Source organism: Barbatula barbatula (assembly GCF_947034865.1).
Source record: "Barbatula barbatula genome assembly, chromosome: 22".
Classification (NCBI taxonomy): domain Eukaryota; kingdom Metazoa; phylum Chordata; class Actinopteri; order Cypriniformes; family Nemacheilidae; genus Barbatula; species Barbatula barbatula.
In genome coordinates, this window is record NC_136785.1 from 17,758,560 (window position 1) to 17,779,835 (window position 21,276).

A 21,276-nucleotide genomic window follows, 5' to 3' on the forward strand; every position below is an offset into this window, starting at 1 on the left:
ACTATGTCACCTTTAAGTCTAATATGGACTTTGCCCTTTGCAACACACAAGGGTTTGGTCAGGAGTAGGATGAAACTTATCCAAGTTTAACTACAGTTATTTTTTTCAAAAGTCCCTTTTTGGCTTCAAACACTAGAGTTTAATTTCATTTTTTTTAAATGTGGATTAGAAATAAAGCTATACGTAGTAAAATGTTTGATAGTTTGTGTTATTTGAGCCTTTATGACTTTAAACCTGTTCCTAATACAAGGAATCAGAAACCTGCTCTTAATACAAGTGACCAGAATTACTAAAGTATTACAATAAATCAAGTTTATTGAATATAAATGTTACATTTACACAAATAAATGGAATGTTGATGTTTTCAAGGAAGTTGACCATTTCTTAGTATTTAATGTAATATTGTATTCTGTTTAATTCAAAAAGTAATTTAATGATTCTGCATTGATCTTAAAAAGAAGATTAAGCAATAAAAACAAACTACAGATAAAGGGAGAGGAACACTCCAGCATTCACAAACTTGTCATACAGTTAGAGATTTCATTGCAGCACATTTTATGTTTTACCTTTAACTGTGTGTTCACACCAAGCGCGACTTGCGCGAATAAAATGCGTTATTCGCGAGTAGTTGGACGCTTGAACATTTGGATTTTACCCACTTCTTTCGCGCGTGAAATTCGCGTCATGGGAGGGGCTTCTGCCAGGCGGCTCCCGCCTAATTGCGAAATGGCGGACATGGATTTTGTTGAGAGGGTTAGCTGCGCATTATGTGCTATGGAAGGCTGAAGATAGACATATAGACTCGTTCGGCACCGTGTCTGGTTCCTTCGGAGGCGCAGTCCTTCATTGTTGTTTCAGATTTCTGCCTCCGCTCGCTACGTCATAATCACATCACTACTAGAGCAGGCTCCCTGATTGGTTAACGCTCAATTCGCGCCGCAAGCACGTCTATCGCGTCTTTGCATTGACTTAACATGTAAATCACTCGCGCTTAATGCTTCATTTGCGCTTGGTGTGAAGACACAGTTAGTCTGCAATGTCCGCTATGGCTCTCAAAACACCTTGTTGTTGTTCCTGACTAAGGTTAACACTGGGTTGTTGGACATGAAAGGAAGGGATCTCGTTTCCCAAATCAGCTGGGAAGTCGTGAATTCCATGTTGTGCCAAAAATGCCTCCAAATTGTATTCCCTGAATGGATCATCACAAAATACATTGTTGATAGAAGTGCTATCTACCCACTTGTTGGCAAGCATGCCTTCAGTCCAGATCTGAAATGGTGTTCGGTTGTTTTCTGTTCTTAGGCAGTGGTGATTCCAGGCCTCTCGAAACCTGCTCAGTCTGCTCTGTATTTCTGGTAAATACACAAAATGAAGGGAAAGCTTGTGGATGTCATTTGCAGGATCAAGTTTGCCATTGTCCTCAAGGCTGTAGAATTCGTCGTAGAAACTGTGCAAAACATGCAAGAAAACGTCTCTCCAAGGGCGCTCGATTCTCTGGTTGTGCACAGATTCCCCTGTGATGTGGCTTCTACGCTAAAAACCATGAACAATGCCACTTGTGTGTTCTCTCCTCCCAGGGCCGGATTAACCATATGGGCAATTGCCCAGGGGCCCCCGACCTCTAAAGGGCCCCGCGGGCGGTAACACCAATCAACGTGCACTGAGCTGGTCGCGTGACGGCAAGCACTACAACGCAACACAACACGACTCAAAAAATGCAAACATGGAGTAGCTAAGTGGGAGCGCTAATAGGAAATTTAAAAGGGAGAAGGATATCAGGAACACAGAAAATTTTAAATATATACATTAATACATAAATACATTAGCAACTAGTCTGCTAAGGCACCATCCGTCAACGAAGTCAGCTCAGCTAGCCCGAGAGCGAAGAGCCCCCAGCAGCATCTTCAACCTACGACCCGGATTCTGCTGCGAGTGCCATCATTGAGGGAAGCGGTGATGGGTCTCGAGTCTCACCGCCATCGGAACCACTCGTCGAGTCTGCGAGCAGCCCCTGTTTCACATTCAAAGTCCAGAAAAATGCTTGTGTAAGATGTGTTTGCCAAATGAAATCAAGCATTTATACATGCTCTTCCCCAATTATTTAGGATTCAAATTGTGTATTTTGCCAGATTAATAAGCATTTCTGTTTGTCTTGTCTAATTGAGATAAATTGACAGATTGTTTATATTGCACCAAATGTTTATATTGCACTAAAATGTTTAACCCTTGCCTGTCTTGTTGAACTGTAATGTGACAGGTTGTTTTCTGTTTTAAAACTGTTTAGGAGCAGATGATAATGCATTTGATAAATTTTTTTCCTTATGGTGGCTCCATGAAAATGCTGTAAATTTTGTTTGTTTATTGTTGTTGCGAGAAAACAGCAGATTTCAAAATGTTTATATTGCGCTATAACTTGATAGTCCTATTGAATTCTGATGTGACAGGGTGATTTCTGTTTAAAATGAGCTGAGGACCAAAATGCTACTTGATTCTATGAGATGGATTCAATGGATTTTTGTTTGTGTCTTGTCTGTGATGGCTCTATCAATTCTATGCATTTGTGTTTGGAGTAGGTGTTGTTAAATAAATAATGGATGCTTTGAAAGTCGTTGCTTATTTATTTTTTGTGAATATGTAGTGGGTCAATTTTGCGAGATTATACTGATGCCGATGTGTTTTGTTTTCATAACATATTGACTGAGTGGTCTTGACAAGAGAACATAGTGGTGCATTTGTAGTTCGATTAACATTTGCACATCTGTACATCAAAATGCACTTGATGGCAGTTAGTTATTGAAATATTGAGTATATTGACTGTATTACTGTAATTTATTCTGTATTTTGCCAGATTATGGTGATCCTGGGGTTGTGATGATGGGGCCCTTGAATATTGTTGCCCGGGGTACAGTGAAGTGTTAATCTGGCCCTGTCTCCTCCGTGATCTGATCGCACTCTAGATGGAAGTCCATAAATGCATGTGGCTTTTATAAACTGTGTAAGCACTGTGGCAGCTCTGTTGTTGGCATTACAATTCAGGTATGTTATCAGGCGAGAGTATCCCTCTATAGCTCCATGAATCACCAAGCCCCATCTCAAAAGAAACAAATGAAAATTCATAAATCGAAATAGATTATTAGTATTTTAACCAAACAATTCTTATCAAACAAACTAATGATATACTGGAACTTTGATTAGTGTACATATTGTAGCTGTGCATCCATAGAAAAAAGTTATCACACTCTGAATATGTGATTCTCAAAAAATGTTGCTTTCAAATGTATAATTTTTTTTGCATGTTTGTTTCTTTTAAAAGCTTTTAATTAAAAATATATTTTTCAAAATGACTCCATTACCGTAACGCTCTGTAAATGTAGACTTCATAACATGTTTTGCTAAAAATACACCTAAGCTTCATACAAGATTGTATTTTTTATGGATTGTCAGCCATATTTGTCTTTGCTATTTTTGTTTAATTGGTTTCATGAGAATGACCCGCATATATGGTGAAGAAAAGGGAGAAAGGGTTCAGCTAAATAGGCCTGCTTTAAGAAATCTTATGAACAATTAAAGAAAAACAATGTTCATATTAAGGTCAGTCACATCACAACATGAAGGTTAACAATATCCTGAATACCATTCGAGGCAAGTATTTGTTTTATTAATATACCTGTTCCCTGGGATAAATTCCCATGACCCAACACGGTGCTCTACAAAGTGAGCTATAGGAACACTTCATTTTAAAGACTCTTAAGAATAGTTCACCCATTAAATCAAATACCAGTAGGCCTACTACATTTTGTCAAAGAACAAAAACAAGTACAATTTTAGGGATGATACCCTGTTGTCAGTTTAATTAAGTTAATTAGGCCTACTAAACATATCAATCACCTAAAATCTTGGCATACGAAATTACTTTGTTATTATTCACCCAAAATTTGTTTGTAAACAAAGTAGTTCCTTATTTTCACAATACATCATTAAACTGAAAATGATTTTAAATGTAAAGATGAAATGGTTAAAAGGTTACTAGTACTGTACCTCACTGCTAGATCTAGGATACAGATTGTGGAGTCGTCTGGTGTGCTTTTCTAACTCCTCATCTGTCAACAAACTTGATGTGGAATTCCGGATTTGTATCCCCAGAGCGTTTTTCCTCTTATATAGAAATGATGCAGAACATCCCAAAAGCCGTGCCATGTGTTTGATGGTGTAGCCCTGAGTCATTACGAATTCCAGCTGTTGTCTTGTAACCGTAATTAGGGGTCCTTTCGCTGACCTGTTAATATACATATTTGTAGAGCGCAGTTAACATAAATACTTAAGAACTTGATTTGATTTAAATGTAATCTAGTTTGTATCTATTTCAATAAGATAAATTCTGAGTTCTCATAATATATGTTTAACTTATGTTCAATTATCTCTGGTAAATTTGGTGGGGTATTATATTTCAAATAATAATTACAGTACACATTGACTATTGAACATATAATAAATAAAGTTAAAAACATACTCTAGTCAGATTTCATAATCCCAACTTCAATAAAATAAGGTAAAACATTCTGCTCAGAAAACTATATAAGGTATATATGGCGGTTCTACATTGAATTGCACCCCGGGCGAGAACATCTTTGAGCCCCCCCCCCCCCCCCTCGAAAAAACTAAATTATGTAGCTAATAAGCCAATGCTAATAATCTTCACAATGTATCACTGCTAGCAACTGCCCCTTCTACTTTCCCAATAGGATTGTGGAACTGCCAATCTGCTGTGAACAAAGCTGATTTCATTACAGCTTTTGTCAAACATTCTGGTCTTTCCATTGTAGCACTTACAGAAACATGGATCAAACCAGAGGACTCTGCCACTCCCGCTGCCCTCTCCCATAACCACACTTTCTCCCACAGCCCTCGCATCACAGGAAGGGGTGGAGGCACTGGTCTATTCATCCCCAAAGACTGGAAATTCAATCAGCTAACACCCATGTGTGACAACCTATGCCCTCTTGCATCTGGATCAGCCCGTGCATCCCCGTCGGCTCCCTGGTTATCGGATGTACTGCGTGAGCATCGCGCCAGCCTGAGAGAAAATGGCGCAAGTCAAAAGACCCTGCAGACCTCTCTCTCTACCAATCTCTTCTCTCTTCTTTCTCTGTAGATGTCACCTCTTCAAAAACAGATTACTACCACTCGAGGATCTGCAACTCTCCGGACTCTCGAATGCTCTTTAACGGCTCTTTAAAAACCTTCTCTGCTCACCACAACCTTGCCATTCAACTAGGCTCATCAACGATTACACCGTCCAGCACAGCCAGAAACCTGGGAGTGGTAATCGATGATCGGCTTAACCTCACAAGTCATGTTGCCAGCACCACCCGGTCCTGTAGATTCATCCTCTACAACATTAGGAAAATTAGACCTTTCCTATCGGAGCACTCTACGCAAGTCCTAGTCCAGGCTCTTGTCCTGTCCAAACTGGATTATTGCAATGCGCTTCTGGCTGGACTTCCGGCTTGCACAATCAAACCTCTCCAGATGATCCAGAATGCGGCGGCAATAGTGGTCTTCAATGAACCGAAGAGAGCACATGTAACTCCGCTCTTCATCAGGTTACACTGGCTCCCTGTTGCCGCCCGCATAAAGTTCAAAGCTATGCTCCTGGCCTACAAGACCACTGGCAGTAGGGACTGCACCATCGTATCTCCACGCGCTAATGCAGATCTATGTTCCTGCCAGATCACTGCGGTCTGCAAAGGAACAACGACTAGTGGTACCATCCCAAAAAGGACAAAAGTCACTCTCCCGTACCTTCTCTGGATCTGTTCCACATTGGTGGAATGATCTACCAGCTGCTACACGATCAGCAGACTCGGTTGCCATCTTTAGAAAACGCCTAAAAACGCATCTCTTCTCTTCCATCAACATGTCGCTGATTGATTTTTCCCAATTCTCTTCTCTTCCCTTTCCTTCTTTATAATAAAAAAAATACCTTCTAACCTCACTATTCTTAGCTTTTTATACTGTGCTAGGCTTTAATGGACTAGTTTGATGAACTTATGTATTTTGTGGCCTATGTTGTTATAATTGCTTCCAATGTTTCCTCATCTGTAAGTCGCTTTGGATAAAAGCGTCTGCTAAATGACTAAATGTAAATGTAATTAGAAGAGAGGGGCTCTGAAAGTGTCCAAACCAACCAAACCCAAAAAGAAAGCGACTGACTATAGTAGAGAGTGACATCTCCAGCTTTGCAGGTTAAACCAAATCCTATAACTACATTGGATTGGTGAAGCAGGTTGAGGGTGGAGACATCAGCAAAAAGTTTCTATGGCAAAGTTGTAAGAAGTCTGTGGATGGATCCCTAGAGGTGTGCTCAAGGAACTAACCACACCCCATAAATAGGTACAGCCAGAAGGGAGCAGAAGTTTATAGTCCCCTGCAGCATTGAGAAGTGGGATGTTAAGTAGAAGGCCAGATAGCTAGGCCTATTGTGTATTTAATTTTTTGTGTTTTCCCAAAAACTACAAAATAGTTTAATAAAGTGACAATATCTTAATAAACCTTAAATGATCAATTTTGTATTTCATTTGTCTTGCTTTCATATAGCACTACAGTAGAATGTTCTGTTTTACTTCAGAAATCACTGGCACAATTTACCCAAGTGTATTCTCCCCAATGGCACAATGTCAGGGATAAAGTTGTGCCACAAGACCACTTTTCCCCCAAAGACTATATTTCTGAAACTATTGATTTCAGATCCAAAGTTTTTGTTCTCAGGGATGCACCACATCCTGAAATATATGTACATTCTCAAGTTGAAGGCATTTTAGTCATAGCCTTATTTAAAGTCACTCTGGCAGCTGCATTTTGAACTAACTGTAGTTTGTTTATTGATGATGCAGGACAACCAATAAGTAGCACATTACAGTAGTGACGTCTTGAGGTTGTAAATGCATGAAGAAGCTTCTCTGCATCAGCAACACATAGAATATTTCGTAACTTGGCAACATTTCTTAGGTGGAAAAGGCTGTTTTTGTGACATTTGAGATGTGATTTTGAAATGAGAGGTTGCTGTCTGATATAATTCCTAGATCTTTTACAGTATTTGTTGGAGTAACAGTACATCCTTCAACTTGCAGTTTATAATCCGAAATATTTGGTTTGCGTGTCTTTGGTCCGATTTATTAGAATTTAAAAGAAGGGATTACAGGTCATCCAATGTTTTATATCTTCAATGCACTCTGCCAATTTGGATAGCTGGGAGGAATCATCTGCATAGCAATGGAAGCTAATTCCATGTTTTTTAATAATGTTTCCAAAATAGTGCCCAATTTGGTGGTCAAGTCATCGAGCGATTCTTTATTTAATGGCCAGGTCTCTGTAAGAGACCTTTATTTGGACAGCTGTTGTGTAGAGAGGACAGGAAGCGAAGTGGGCAAGAGAAAGGGGCTGGGATCAGGAAAGGACCTCGAGACGGTATTCGAACTAGGGTCGCCCGGAGCGCAACAGCGCTATATGTCGGAGCGCGTTACTGCAAGGCTAACGGCTCCGACCAAAGGTGCATTTCTTGATAATCTGCCTGAATTGTCTTAAATCTCTATCAAGAGTAAAATCGTTGAAGATCTTGACTTTACCATTGACAAATTTAACTCCACCTTCTCAGAAACGCTAGACACGGTTGTTCCTCTGCACTTAAAGAAATTAAAAAATGACAGCCCGACACAATGATATAATGAACACACTCAGGTTCTAAGAAAGCGGCACAAAAAATGCAGCGCAACTTTAAGAAAACTAAATTAGACGTATTTCATACAGCATGGAAGGATAGTATTCGAAAAAATACAGAAAAACCCTAAAATCATCTAGGTCCGCCTACTTTTCATCACTAACAGAAGAAAAACAGCACAACCCTAGGTTTTTATTTAACACAGTTGCTAAATTAACAAAAGATAAATCGTCAGCGACTTCTGATTCTGTATATCAACATAGCAGTGATGAACGACTGAATGACTTCACAAATAAAATCTAAATAAAATAAAAAGAGAATAGAGATTTTTTATTAACTATGCAACCAGAAGTGAATCCCACTGAACAAACAACTAACTACAGAGCCCCTAAGGAGAAATTGCTATTATTTTCTATCATAGATCATGATTAACTATCTAAAATCATTATATCATCTAAATCAACGACATGCATGCTAGACCCTATACCTACAAATCTACTGAAAGAGATGCTCCCTGAAATTACAGATCCTCTTCTTAGCATTATTAACTCATCTCTTACACTAGGACAGGGCTGGACTGGTAATCTGGCATACCGGGCAAAAAGGCCACTTGGGGGCCGGTTGATATAAAAAAAATGTATTTGCCAACGACCGGCCCATAAAGCAGGGACAGCGGCCCATTGGTTCATTATCCATACTGACACTGGGCTGGCCCAATCATCTCTTAGGGTTAGGGCTCCACCCCTCCCCCTCGGTTTCCTGTGTCAAATGCAGTCAGTGGGTCAGAGCCAGAAATCTGTGGATTTAGGATGGAGAAACAAAAGCGCAAGGGCAAGGGGGTTGCGGAGCAGTTGCGGGCCAAACAAATAAAAATTCTAGAGGTTGATGCCTCAACATGTGCAAAAATAACCGACGTGTTAAGTGCTGTAGCTTCAGTTTCCAAGCCTATAGTAGCTTACCTGACGAAATTTTGCAAAAACAGGTGAACATAGCACATGGAGGAGAGGTGACAAGCCATGGCGGCACCCAGGCAGAGGAGTAGGTGTCTGATAGTGAAGTCAAGGAGAGACAGAGTGAGTAGGAGAGTGTACTTGAAACGGTAAGCAGTGTTGGGCAGTAGCGTTGCTACAAGCAGTGACGCTACTTGCTTAACTACATTTTTCAGTAGCGTGGTGGTAACGTAGCTGTTTTCTGAATCAAATAGCTTTTCAGTAGCGAAGCTCTTTTGTTGATCAAGTAGTGCGGTAGCGTCAACACAAGCTAACGTTACATATTACCAAACATTTCTGAAGAACAAGCTCATATCGGAAACACAATTGCTAAGGATCACCGATCCTGGTCCAGTAAGTGACGCCACCACCATACAGGGACCGGCCGGTGACTTCTTCGTGTTTTACGGTAAACAGCTTTTTGGTGCATTACTGCCACCTTCTGCTCCGGACGGTGACATCACAGTGTGTGGGCCTGGTTGGGCCACGACGAAGATGATGATTTACCTAAATTAATGAATATTATAGTAAGACAACATAATCGTTGTCGCTATTATAATGTCTGTCAGATTGTCATCTACTGCACTAGCCACTCAGTCAGCTAAAGTCAAATAACACATCATAAGCTATTTTGCATTGTTTTTGTAGCTAGGTTAGCAGAGTTAACTTATTCAATTGCAACTTCGGCTGATTATTCTAATGTTAACTAGCTTTTATAACATGGAGCACATTGTAATTGACAGAGTTGCAGAGAAGAGCAAGCTACTGAGGAAACTGCTGTTATTGTAAGGTGAGTTGAGATTATTGATATTATTATAAAAATATTCATAAAATTGTACACTGAAAATGTGACTCGTTATTCTCTGTCTCTCTCTCTCTCTCTGTCTCTCTGTCTCCTCTCTGTCTCTGTCTCTGTCTCTCTGTCTCTGTCTCTCTGTCTCTCTGTCTCTCTGTCTCTGTCTCTCTGTCTCTCTCTCTGTCTCTGTCTCTCTCTCTGTCTCTGTCTCTCCGTCTCTCTCTCTCTCTCTCTCTCTCTCTGTCTCTCTCTCTCAGTATGCCCTTACGTTTGTAGTTCGTTGTCTTTGATGTTCAGAGCACCATGGAGCCATTTCCACTAAGTAAGTATAAAATATGTGCACCCATCTCTCTACATTGTTATATATTAAAGATACTTGTATGGGGATCATTTTTCTCATTCAGTTATCATTCTCGTCTCTCTCTCTCTCTCTCAGGCTGCCCTCACTTTGTGTAGGCCCTACTCCACTGCCACCTTTGGTCACCACGGAGTCAGTCAAGAGAGAGTGAGTACACTGGTCCATGGCACTTAGTTCTCAGCTTTGTAGGGGTTTTTGGGAATGGAAAAGTAGATCTGCATATCTACAGGGACCGCAAGGATGGTGTACTGGTGGTGTCCGACCGATTGTGGTGGGCTGGTCTGAGCAAAAATGCCAGGGCCCTTTTTTTATCCCAGTTCAGCCCTGCACTAGGACATGTGCCTAAAGCATATAAGGTGGCTGTTATAAGGCCCTTGTCAAAACTAGTTAACGACAGACCTATATCGAATCTACCATTCATATCTAAAGTCCTGGAAAAGGTAGTCTCAACTCAATTGTGTTCCTTCCTCCAAAGGAATGACATCAATGAAGATTTACAGTCTGGATTTAGAGCACATGAAAGTACATGGTTTAGCTCCTCACTACTTGAGTGAACTTCTATGGTATTACAGTCCTTCACATGCACTACGCTCTCAGGCGTCCGGTCAGTTGGTTATACCTAGAATTCAAAATCTAGTGCAAAATCCCACTGTCCGGGGAGGCAGACACACTCTGTAAATTTAAATCTAGACTAAAGACGCACCTTTTTAATCTTGCATACACTTCACTACCATAATACAAATCCTCTGAAGGTTTAGGCTGCATTAGTTAGATCAACCAGAACCAGGAACACTTCCAATAACAACTGATGTACTTGTTGCATCAAAGAGTGCAGAACAGTACTATACTCTCTGTCACGATCGTCAGCTGAAGTGCCTATGAACTCCAGTAGAGGGCACTCCAATCAGGACTCTGGCATGTTGCATCCATTCCCAACTCCATTTCCTATAACCCCATGCTAACCACCACCAGGTGTTCCCCATTACCACTCATCTATATATACTGTGTTTGGACTCTCAATCATTGTGAAGTCTTGTTTAGCCTGTCTGACATTTCTGAGCGGCCCCTGTGTTTGGTCCGTCTGTGTATATCGTGGATTTTTTATATTGACTGTGATTCTCTGCTGCCTGCCCCGACCTCTGCTTGTTACTGTTTCTGATTTTGGATATACCCTGATACACCTGACTCTGATCTCTGCCTGGTTGACCATTCTTATTAATAAAATACTCCATATGGATCCGAACGACTCCTTGTTACACTCTCAGCCAGTCTTGTCTCATTGTTCCAAGGTTACCACAGTGGGCAGGACGCAGTTCATGCCCAGACCTGACAAGAGCTGAGATGATAGAGCTGGATAAAGAAAGCGACTTGACACGTCTTCACTACAAAATTTCAGCTGCTATTAATTTATTAATGCTTATCTTAAATCTAATTTTTTTTTTCCTTGCTTTGCAAGTACTGTGCAGCTTTTGCCAGAGGGGAACTGGAATTCCCTGGTTAGGCCTGGTTTCCCTCCTAGGTTTTATTTTTCTCCAATGGAGTTTTGGGTCCCTCGCCACCTTTTGCTTTCTGTTTGCCTGGTAGGGGAGACTGCTACAATTTTCAATACAATTCTCGGTGATGGCCGCTGTGTGTGTGCATGTCTGTGTGTCTGCGTGTCTGCCTGTGTGCATGTTTGTGTGTGTGTCTGTGTGTGTTGTGTGTGTGGAGCTGAATCTGTGTGTCTGTGTCGGTCTTCTGCGTTTTCACTTTTTTTGTGTTTACTTTCATAACCTTATATGTTTAGCTTGTAGTCAATATGTTTCTTGTACAGCTGCTTTGTAACAATGAAAGAAGCGCTATATAAATTAAATTGACTTGACTTGACTATCTGTGCAGCGAACGGCAGGAACCATCCCACTGACCAAAAAAAACAGCATTTCCAAAACACTGTTACAGACTGCCATATGAACATGAACTTAGTTTGTCTGTAAATATTGACGTAGTTGTTGCCCATAAGGATTTTTGTGCTGCATGATTCACTAAAAGTTACATTGAAGTACTTACCAAATGTTACAGTAACAATACAATAACAATTACACCGTCCAGACCTTTAACGTTGACGATAATTCAGATTCAGACCTTTGAATCTATGCTTTGAGAACCCCTGTCGTAGGCTATACGCCAGCTCCAATCATCAGGTGAACACTCTTCCACCCTTAAGAAATAAACCAAAAATCAGACAGCAGCAGCGATCCCCTTTATTAGTTGCAAGGTAACACCGTTCTTGCGACAGTGCTGCGTTAATAATCACCCAGGACGAAAAGACTCTATAATCTGTTCGCAGGTCAGGATACCAAGTAAATGGAAAATGGAATACTCAAACCACCACAAAAGCTCCCCGATATATTCAATACCACACAGCCTTAGCTCACATAGCTTAAAGGAGAGCAGTCATCAAGTACAGGATACAACAAATCAGTCGGTAGTGCCACACAAACAATAATTAAAAGGTCAGCCAACAGCTATGTGCATATACATACAGCCACCATCAACACGAATAAAAAGGGGCCTATCCAGACATGACGCATTCCAAGCTTCACCCAACCAGCTCTCAAATAAGGAGAACTCTCCACTCTACCAAGCAGAAAGTCGACTGGAAGTCTAGACTTCTGTCCAAATATAAAAAATAAGGGCATTCTCCCGTACTTGGGTAAGAAGTAGCGTTATAGGCAAAAAGTACCTGGGGAAGATGGCCAGTCCCTCTTCTTCGATACAGGCAAGGACATTCACACTGCCCGTTTCCAGCAGGATGAAATGGGGTAGTGCGTGACTTTTAAACTCTGAATGACAGATTACTCAAAGTTATGCCCTTAATCTTAATGGATACAGGCAGCCATCCTGAATTTACAGTACCCTTCAACCACCAGAACCTGAGCCACAGTCTCAGCTTGTTGGTAATTACCAACACATTCTCAAGACTGGAACTTACATTTACATTTATGCATTTATGCAGACGCTTTTATCCAAAAGGACTTACATTGCATTGTCTTATATATTTGTTTCTAAGTAGGCCTATGTGCAAGGGAAAACATTTAATTTCCTCATTATCTTCAGCTGGCATGTTCCCATGAAAACAAAGCATTGTGTCTGTCAGCAGGGACCCGTTTCAATAAGGAGGTTCAAGCAACACTAAGTTAAAATATGAACTCTGAGTTGATATAACTCTGAGTTTTCTGTTTCAGAACAGCTGCTTTCAATGAGTTCAATCCACTCTGAGTAAGTTTACTCTAGGTTACGCGTGTTCACCGCGGCTTTAAAAAGCCATCATCAATTGAGTGAAGATAACATGATTCACCATGGCAAAAGCACGTGACAAAAAGCACTCCGTTAATTTCTCGCCAGTCGAATTGGAGGCACTATATATATATATATATATATATATATATATATATATATATATATATATATATATATATATATATATGTAGCCCGGCACGTGAGATATCACTATATACATGAATGAAATTAGAAATTACATTGAGTATTTGCAATACCTTTCAAAAATGATTAAACAATTTAACACCTAGTCTTACATCAGCAAATAAACACTTGTACAACTTAAAAAATTAAATGAATGATATTCAAACTTACTTTTCATCACCACTCTATAACCTATAAATGCTTTCACAGTGAATGACACACTTGATTTTCCCCTGCTGACAGTAAAATAAATAATACATCACTCTTCCTCAATATTTGGAACACAAAACTAATAAACACTTCTTGGAAATCAATTAAAGTGAACAACACTCACTCTGATGTTTCACACTAGCCCCAGAAACACACTGAGGGCCTACACAGAGCACTCTTCTCCCCTCTTAATTAGACAAACTAACCACAAATCAAAAACACTGGATCACATCAAATTATACACAAAATAATCTTAACGTTACGCTGGTATTGGTGATAGTTTATCACTTACGCTTCGATAGAGTTATGTTACTGTAAGTTCCCCACACCGAACTGCATCTCGACAGAAATCAGCATCAATCACCACAATACACAGCCATCCGGCCAGCAAACACTGAGGAGGACTTCACAAACTACTAAAAGTGCATCTTTCTCACTATTTAGGTTATATCATCGACTTTTGTGGCCTTGATTCGACACAGCGAATCATAATCATGTATGCTACACATATATATATATATATATATATATGTATATATATATATATATATATATATATATATATACCTACGATTTTTGTCATGTGGGTGCAATCCTTCTGCAATAAAAAGAACGTGGCAGCAGCTGAAAATGAAATATAAAAACATCATTCAGTCCGGTGAGTTTAAATGCTCTTGCTAGTAGGATGCCTGACTGGGAAATGTTTGATATATTTAATAAACTGGCCTAAAAAGTTTTATGAGAACCTAGAACCTGTTTATAGAAGACAAAAAACTGGCCATGCTTGCCCCTGCTCCAGCTATGTGTAACGGAGGCCAGCTAGTGAAGAGCTGTGCAGTGTGTAAGCCTCACTCCCCGACCAACAGAGACGCTCTAGCGACAGACGATAGGGACGGCGCTCTATAGGCTCATCGTTAGAGCGCCTGTCTCTTATTCGGACCGACGACGGTCGAAGCCCGCGCAGAACGGGGCGAGTGGGACCAGTTACATGTGCACCCAATCACATTGTGAAATCCTAAAGGGTATTTGAATTATTAGCTTTCTTCCAGAGGCAGCAAGACCACAATTATTTGATCAGCCTAATTCAGAAAGACATTCACCATTCTACTGCAATCCTATGAAACGCCTCTCTGATGGCTCTCACAGGAAACTTCACAAAAACGTATAAAAAGTGCTTGAGAGCGATGCACACTTTTCTTACTGCTCTACATACAGTTGCCTTGCTAACGTGTTCTGCATCCCCGGTGTTATAAAGAAAGCTTCCATTAGCAAAGAAACGTAAGGCCATACAAAGAATCTGCTCAGATGTAAGAGCGCGGCCACGACGACTGAGGTTTGTGATGTAAGGATGAAGCAGATTGTGGATATATTTAATGGACTGTAAAGAAAAACGGTATCCCTCAAATAAAAAATCCTCCGGATTTGATAAAACATCCAAACGGGGCTTTAAAATTGAACTCTCTCTGAATCAATGCAGCTTCCTCATCTATGGGTTCCTGAATAAACGGAAATGCCATTTTAATGTCTGTGTTACGAACTTGTGCGCGATTAAGTAAAATGATTGAGAAAACAAACGGGGAAGGCAGGTTCAACACCGCTCGCGTTTCTAAAAGGGGGCGGATATTGTAATAAACCTCGGGATAGTGGAAGAAAACCTGAGTATGTTACTATGGTTACTCACTATAAGTATAAGATACCTTGATTTCTGAAACAGGCTTGACTTACCCCCGCGGTCGCGGGTTTGATATACCTTGCGATCTGAAACTGAAAACCCAGAGTATCCCGTTTTCTGGGGTTAACTTACTCTGAGTTTGCACTAACCCTGCTTTCTGAAACGGGTCCCTGATGTGTTTGCAAATAAAAAATATATTTTATATTTAAAAAAGTTTTAAAATATGATATTTATTTTCGAAACACTATACACAACTTTTTCAAATATAAAATGTATGTTTATTTGCAAACAGTTTGGTTTTATGCTTAAGTTATGCCATTAAAACAGAGACATCTGCTGATGGACACAATGCGTCATTGTCACAGGAACATGCCAGGTGAAGATAATGAGGAAATTATGTTGCTTCCTTTGCCAAGTGCACTCCAAACTTCTACATAATGGCACTCAAATGCCCTATTCACTCCAAAGTCTAAACAACAAGGACTCTGCCCTTTGAAGGGAGTATGGCATAGGAATGATGACTTTATTTGGAATTTTAAGAATACGCGTTGTGTTTAACCCCAAATAATAACACATTAAAAAAAAAACTCTCAATAATGAGTGAAAATGAATGTAAATGTAAAGTACCAAATAAACATATAAACATTCATGGAAATTTTAGCTACAATAATGTAAGATGGAAAACTAAATAATTTGATAGCATTACATTATACACAAATCCCATTTTGTTTATATTCAGAGATAGAGCCTACTCTAATTAATAGCATAGCAAATAACATGGCAGTGAGAGTTTTTATTTCATTCTCAAATGTTAGATGAAACTGCTGCTCATTAAAGGCTGGGCCTCCTCTCTGTAGAGTGACTCCGGTGCCAGGATGCACTCTGTTCCCCTCAGCTCCCTCTGAAACTCAGGATACAGCATCATATTGTGCTGCTAAAAACAAGAAAACATAATATGCATTGTTGAAAAGCAGCTTTAAGGCTAATTCACACAGATCGTACAAACGGCAACAAAAACCAACACCAACACTAAGGCCACGTTTACACGATGAAAAAAGTTTTCAAAAGTTTGCGTTATCAGTCCCCTAAAACGCTGTTTTCGAGTAAACGGACAGGCAAATCGCATAAATTGCGCTTTCACTTGAAAATGGTATCGTGTAAACTGCCCCTAACATTCAAAATTGTAATCCAATCCATTGTTTATCCAACAAACAATAATACCATGTCTATAAAATCAAATTTTGCATGTATGTATTTTTAACTTAACCTCAACCTACTCTGTATTCTTTATTAAAATCTCTGTATTTGTCCTCTTTTTGTCAGGTCATAAAACTCTGGAAATTCCATTATTAAAACTATTTTCTCCGTGTTTTGATCTCAGCAAAATGTTGATAGGTTAAAGCCAGTGTGGATGCCGCTAACAAAAACAGCACTTGCTGCGGAGAGCCGTGCCAGTGGAATATTGGGATATTGGGGTATTGGGCACCACTTCCACTGTGCCACTTACCGCATGTCTCCTACTGAAAATGAGCTAGAAATTTGCGACTGCCGCCCAAAACTAATAACACAGGAAAATTCCGGTACTTCGAGACACCTCTACATTTACATTTATTCATCAGGGGTAAGGTGCGTCACTCAAGGGCACTTCAGTCATGACCTGTTGGCACTGAGATTTGAACCGGCAACCTTCTGATCACAAGCCCAACCCTCTAACCACTAGGCCACAGCTGGGAGGTCAGCAGTGATGTGACTCTGGAAGATCGACTGTTGTTGCCCTTTCATACAGTGGTTCTGGGCTGACGACCATCTCATGCAGTGGTGCTGGGCTGGCAGCCATCTCGTGCAGTGGCGCTGGGCTGGCGGCCATCTCGTGCAGTGGTGCTGGGCTGGCATCCATCTCGTGCAGTGGCGCTGGGCTGGCGTCCATCTCGTGCAGTAGCTCTGCTGCCAACTGCGCTTGACACTGTTTGCCCCCCCAAAAAAATTATTTGGGGTTTCAACCCTGTCCTCTGCCTCTCCCACAGTAAAGGGCGAGCCGCTTAGCCGAAGGGCAAGGTCAATATATTGACCTACAGTCCATTGAGGAGTGTTGTCAGGCATAAGGTATTCCAACATGTCCTCAAGCCCATAGCGGAACATGTCCTTTAATACCGCCTCCTTCTCGTCCACCCCATGGCAGAGCTCACAAAACTCCTCAACATACTCCTCTATCTGGCAGTTACCTTGGCTGAGGCGGAAGAGACGGATGACAGGGTCCATCGTAGGTGTTGCTGCTGGATCTCGGGTGGCGAAGTCTTCTGTTATGAACTGCTCCGAGACTTGAAGGTGAGATCCAATTGCAGCTTTATTAGAGGGTAATCCAAAGGCGTAATCCAAATAACAGGCAGGGGTCATACACAGACAGGCAGTCCAAACAAAGCAACAAACAAAACAAAGCAACAAACAAAACAAAGCAACAAAACAAAGCAACCAACAAAACAAAGCACCCAACAAAACAAAGAAACCAACAAAACAAAGAAACCAACAAAACAAAGAAACAAACAAAACAAGCAGGGACCAGAGGCAAAAGGGTAATCAGGGAACAAGGCAAGAAATCCAAAATCCTAAAACCAAAAGACCAGAGACCAGGGACCAGGGAAACGCTCAGAAATGCAGCAGAAACTAAAACAAGACTTCGCAAAGAATGGGTGTGTGGAAGTGGTATACACGTGTGTATGTGAATGATATGCAGGTGTGTGTGCAATCAGTGCTGATGAGTCCGGGTAGTGAGTTATGGGAAATGTAGTTTGTGAGTGAGTGAAAAGTCTGATGTGGAGTGCCCTCAGGGTGTTGACTCCAGCTTTAGACCGTTACAGTCGGCTGTTTCCAAGGAAAATACATGTTTTATTAATAAATATATAATAAATGCAGAAAAACAAAGCAGCAGGTGAAATTAGAACCAGTGTTGGGATTAACGCATTACAAAAGTAACAATATTTGTTACAGTAATATATTACCAACACATTTTTTTCTTTTGCGATTCTGAAAGCCATTGTTATGGGCCTTCTCTGTGCCCCTTATTTTTGTTCACCCGAGTAAAAAACGGCAAATGTGGGCGCTTGACAACACATTTAGGCGCATTGTTTGAATTGAACTGAATGTCCACCTAAGTATTGTCAAGCTAGTATTAGTTTTGTCGATATTTTTTATATATTTTTTTAATTTGTGGTAGTCCAGGGATATTACCTGATACAGACATATAGACACTGGAGTCCTGAAATATTAATTCCTGCATTGTTTTTAGGCATTGTAGACAGACCAACGGTTGCAGCCTACAGGTATATCCAAATTGGTTGATGCGGTATTTGTCCCGGCATTTCTGCGCTGTGATTGGACGGCCGAGTAAAAAGTGATATTGATGAGCACAATCATAATGCATTAACACATCGCCCCCCCACTGGATGTATAATGAGCAGCTGTAACTATATTTTAGCATTATAGAATGCATAAACTGTTGAAAAAGCGATAGAAACCAAACCATCACATAAATTCTATTGGATTTAAAGGCTAGGAATAGAATTGTATTGGTTGTAATTGAAACAAAAGTCGCTACTTGTATTTGTTGGGTTCTATTGATGAGATCATACTCAGATAATGTCCAAAACACACTACAAAAGGTAGTAATATAACCTTATGGTTTCCAGTGGAGTTTTAATAGAAAACTGTAATAAAGATCCATAGAAGGGAAGGAAGGAGGCGGGAACCGGCGAACATTCAAACTTTCAAACTTTAATTAAATAAACAATAAACACTGAAGTAACCGGCAGCCACCTCACGGTGGACTGCCGGCCATAAAACATACACAAACTAAACATATGTCCGGGCCCGGTCCTCTCTCGTCAACAGTCCTGCCGAACATCCTTTTAAGCTCCCAATCTCCTCCGTGATAAGATGCGGGGCCGGTGCGCGCACAGCTGCTTCCACTGATCACTCACGCCACCGGCCCCGCGTCACGGCTCTCGTCCCGCCTTTCTCACCACAAAAACATTAGAATTTCTGTAGTGGTTTCTTTTCAGCAGGGTAGTTTTGAGGTTATTTTGATAAAAGTAACTCAAAAGTAATGCAAAAGTAGTGTAACGTATTACAACTCAAAAACAGTAATATTGTAATGTAACGAATTACTTTTAAATTACAGTAACTAGTAATGTATAATGTATTACATTTTGGAGGTAATTTGCCCAACACAGATTAGAACGAAACGTTTTTCAGGGTACAGAAGAACATACAGACTGTTTTAAAGATGGTTAAGCGATCAAATTTCGATCAAGCGATCAAAACGGTTTGTTCTTTTATTATTATTTTGATTCAAGTAATTTTCAACTTTAAATCTGCATTAAGATCCATACGACGCAACAATTCTCCTATCTCAGTTTTAGTTTGCAGGCTCTGGACTGCATTCGTTTATTTACTTTTATGAATAATAGATTACTCTTTTAAATATTGTTTTCATTACCAATTAATTTGCATAACCTCTTAAAAAATGTACGCATAAAAAAACATTGAGCATTGCGGTTTTAACGGAACGGGAATACAATGCAAAGCTTGCTCATATATTTTAGTACATAGATCAATAGATTTGTTGGTTGTCCAATTGTCATCAGTCATTTAATGTGCATTTAAAGGCAGTCGTGTGCTCTTTTCTGACTGATGAAGACTAGAATCGGCTCCGGTTGAAAGAAAAAGTTGTTAACGTTGTTTTGTGGCTTGATTACATTGTGTTGTGAACTTATATTTGCTTTTATAATTTCGTGGGCCACCATAGTAGTCTAATTATGGTATTGAACAAATGTTTTGTAATGTGAATTAAATAGTAAAATAAATTGTCTTATGCACTAGCAGTAACAGAAAAAAATATAATATATATATGTATCAATGTGCCATATAACCTATTGTGGCAATTCACATTGTCACACATATAGAGGCAGTGGCGGTTTTAGGCACGGGCGAACCGGGCAGTCGCCCGGGGAGGCATTTTTTCATGTCACGTGGGGGGCGGTACCGGCACGAGCAGTAAAAAAAACTCTGGGCCGCCGCAAATCGGTTATCTATTATCTATCATTCATTGTGTGGGGAATTGGCAAATTGGCGCCCCTGCATGCTGAAAAGATAAAGGTATGCAACTATAATGTTCTCTCTGTGTTATGATTACTGTATCCATGTTGTCATCTAAAGGGCTAATTTTAACTGTAGGGTTAATAACTCTTACTCTTAACGTTTATTAGCCTTTTTGCAGTGTGAAAACATGCTGCGGTGTTTAGCCTAGTCGTTAAAGCGCCCAACTCTCATTTGGACAGACGCCGGTTCGAGGCCCGCGCAGGGCAGGTAGAACCGACAACACTTTTACAACAAATTTTGTTTGTTGTCAAAGTCAACAAACACAAGATCTAATTTCACCATAATATTGTGCTTTGCAACAAAACTGTTACAAGTTCAGTTATTATTATTTATTTCCATCAGTTGGGTTAACATAAGGTCCCGTAATGAGCAAACAGAATTTTCCAAACATTTTAATGACAAATTCAATTTGTACCACTGTAGTTTAGGTCAAGAAAAATATGACATAATTTATTTTTTTCGAGGGGGGGGGGCGCTCAAAGATGTTCTTGCCCGGGGTGCAATTCAATGTAGAACCGCCACTGTATAGAGGGTAAATGTATAAAGCTTGTGTGACTCAGCTAAGGAAAAATAAAATAATTTGTTACTTGTGTGAGCAGCAGAACAGTTAAGAAAGCATGGTGCAACCGCAATGCATGCAGAAATCAGGGAAGTGCACTGTCAGCACTTTTAATTTAACACAGAAATGGTGTTTCCTCAGAGCTGTGTGAGTAAATGTTTTTAATAGTTTTAGAAAGTATTTCAATGCTCATTTGTCTCATTTTATATTCACCCTTTGGAAGTCAGCTGGGGCCTCTTGTTGGACCACGGCCTCACTGTTGAGAACCACTACTATAGAGGATATGCATGTGATGTCACCGCCAAGGGGGGAAAAGGGGGGGCTTAGTCCCCTCATACAGAATTAATGCCCCCTCAGGG

The 21,276-nt window shown here is 40.3% G+C and overlaps 1 protein-coding gene across 4 annotated transcripts in view; it reads right to left on the minus strand.

Moving 5' to 3' along the window:
* Positions 1-299: 299 nt before the first annotated feature.
* The window catches only part of csf1rb (colony stimulating factor 1 receptor, b), a 74,581-nt gene continuing 53,604 nt past the window's right edge, over positions 300-21,276 (minus strand). For 2 of the 4 annotated variants that reach the window (XM_079486558.1, XM_079486557.1), the window contains exon 22: positions 15,699-16,138. In XM_079486558.1, coding sequence (XP_079342684.1) covers positions 16,016-16,138 — 123 coding nt within the window. In that variant the 3' untranslated portion in view covers positions 15,699-16,015. Of the gene's footprint in view, positions 2,012-4,038; positions 4,277-15,698; positions 16,139-21,276 lie in introns of those variants that run through there. The other 2 variants (XR_013788245.1, XR_013788246.1) reach the window with 2 other exon arrangements.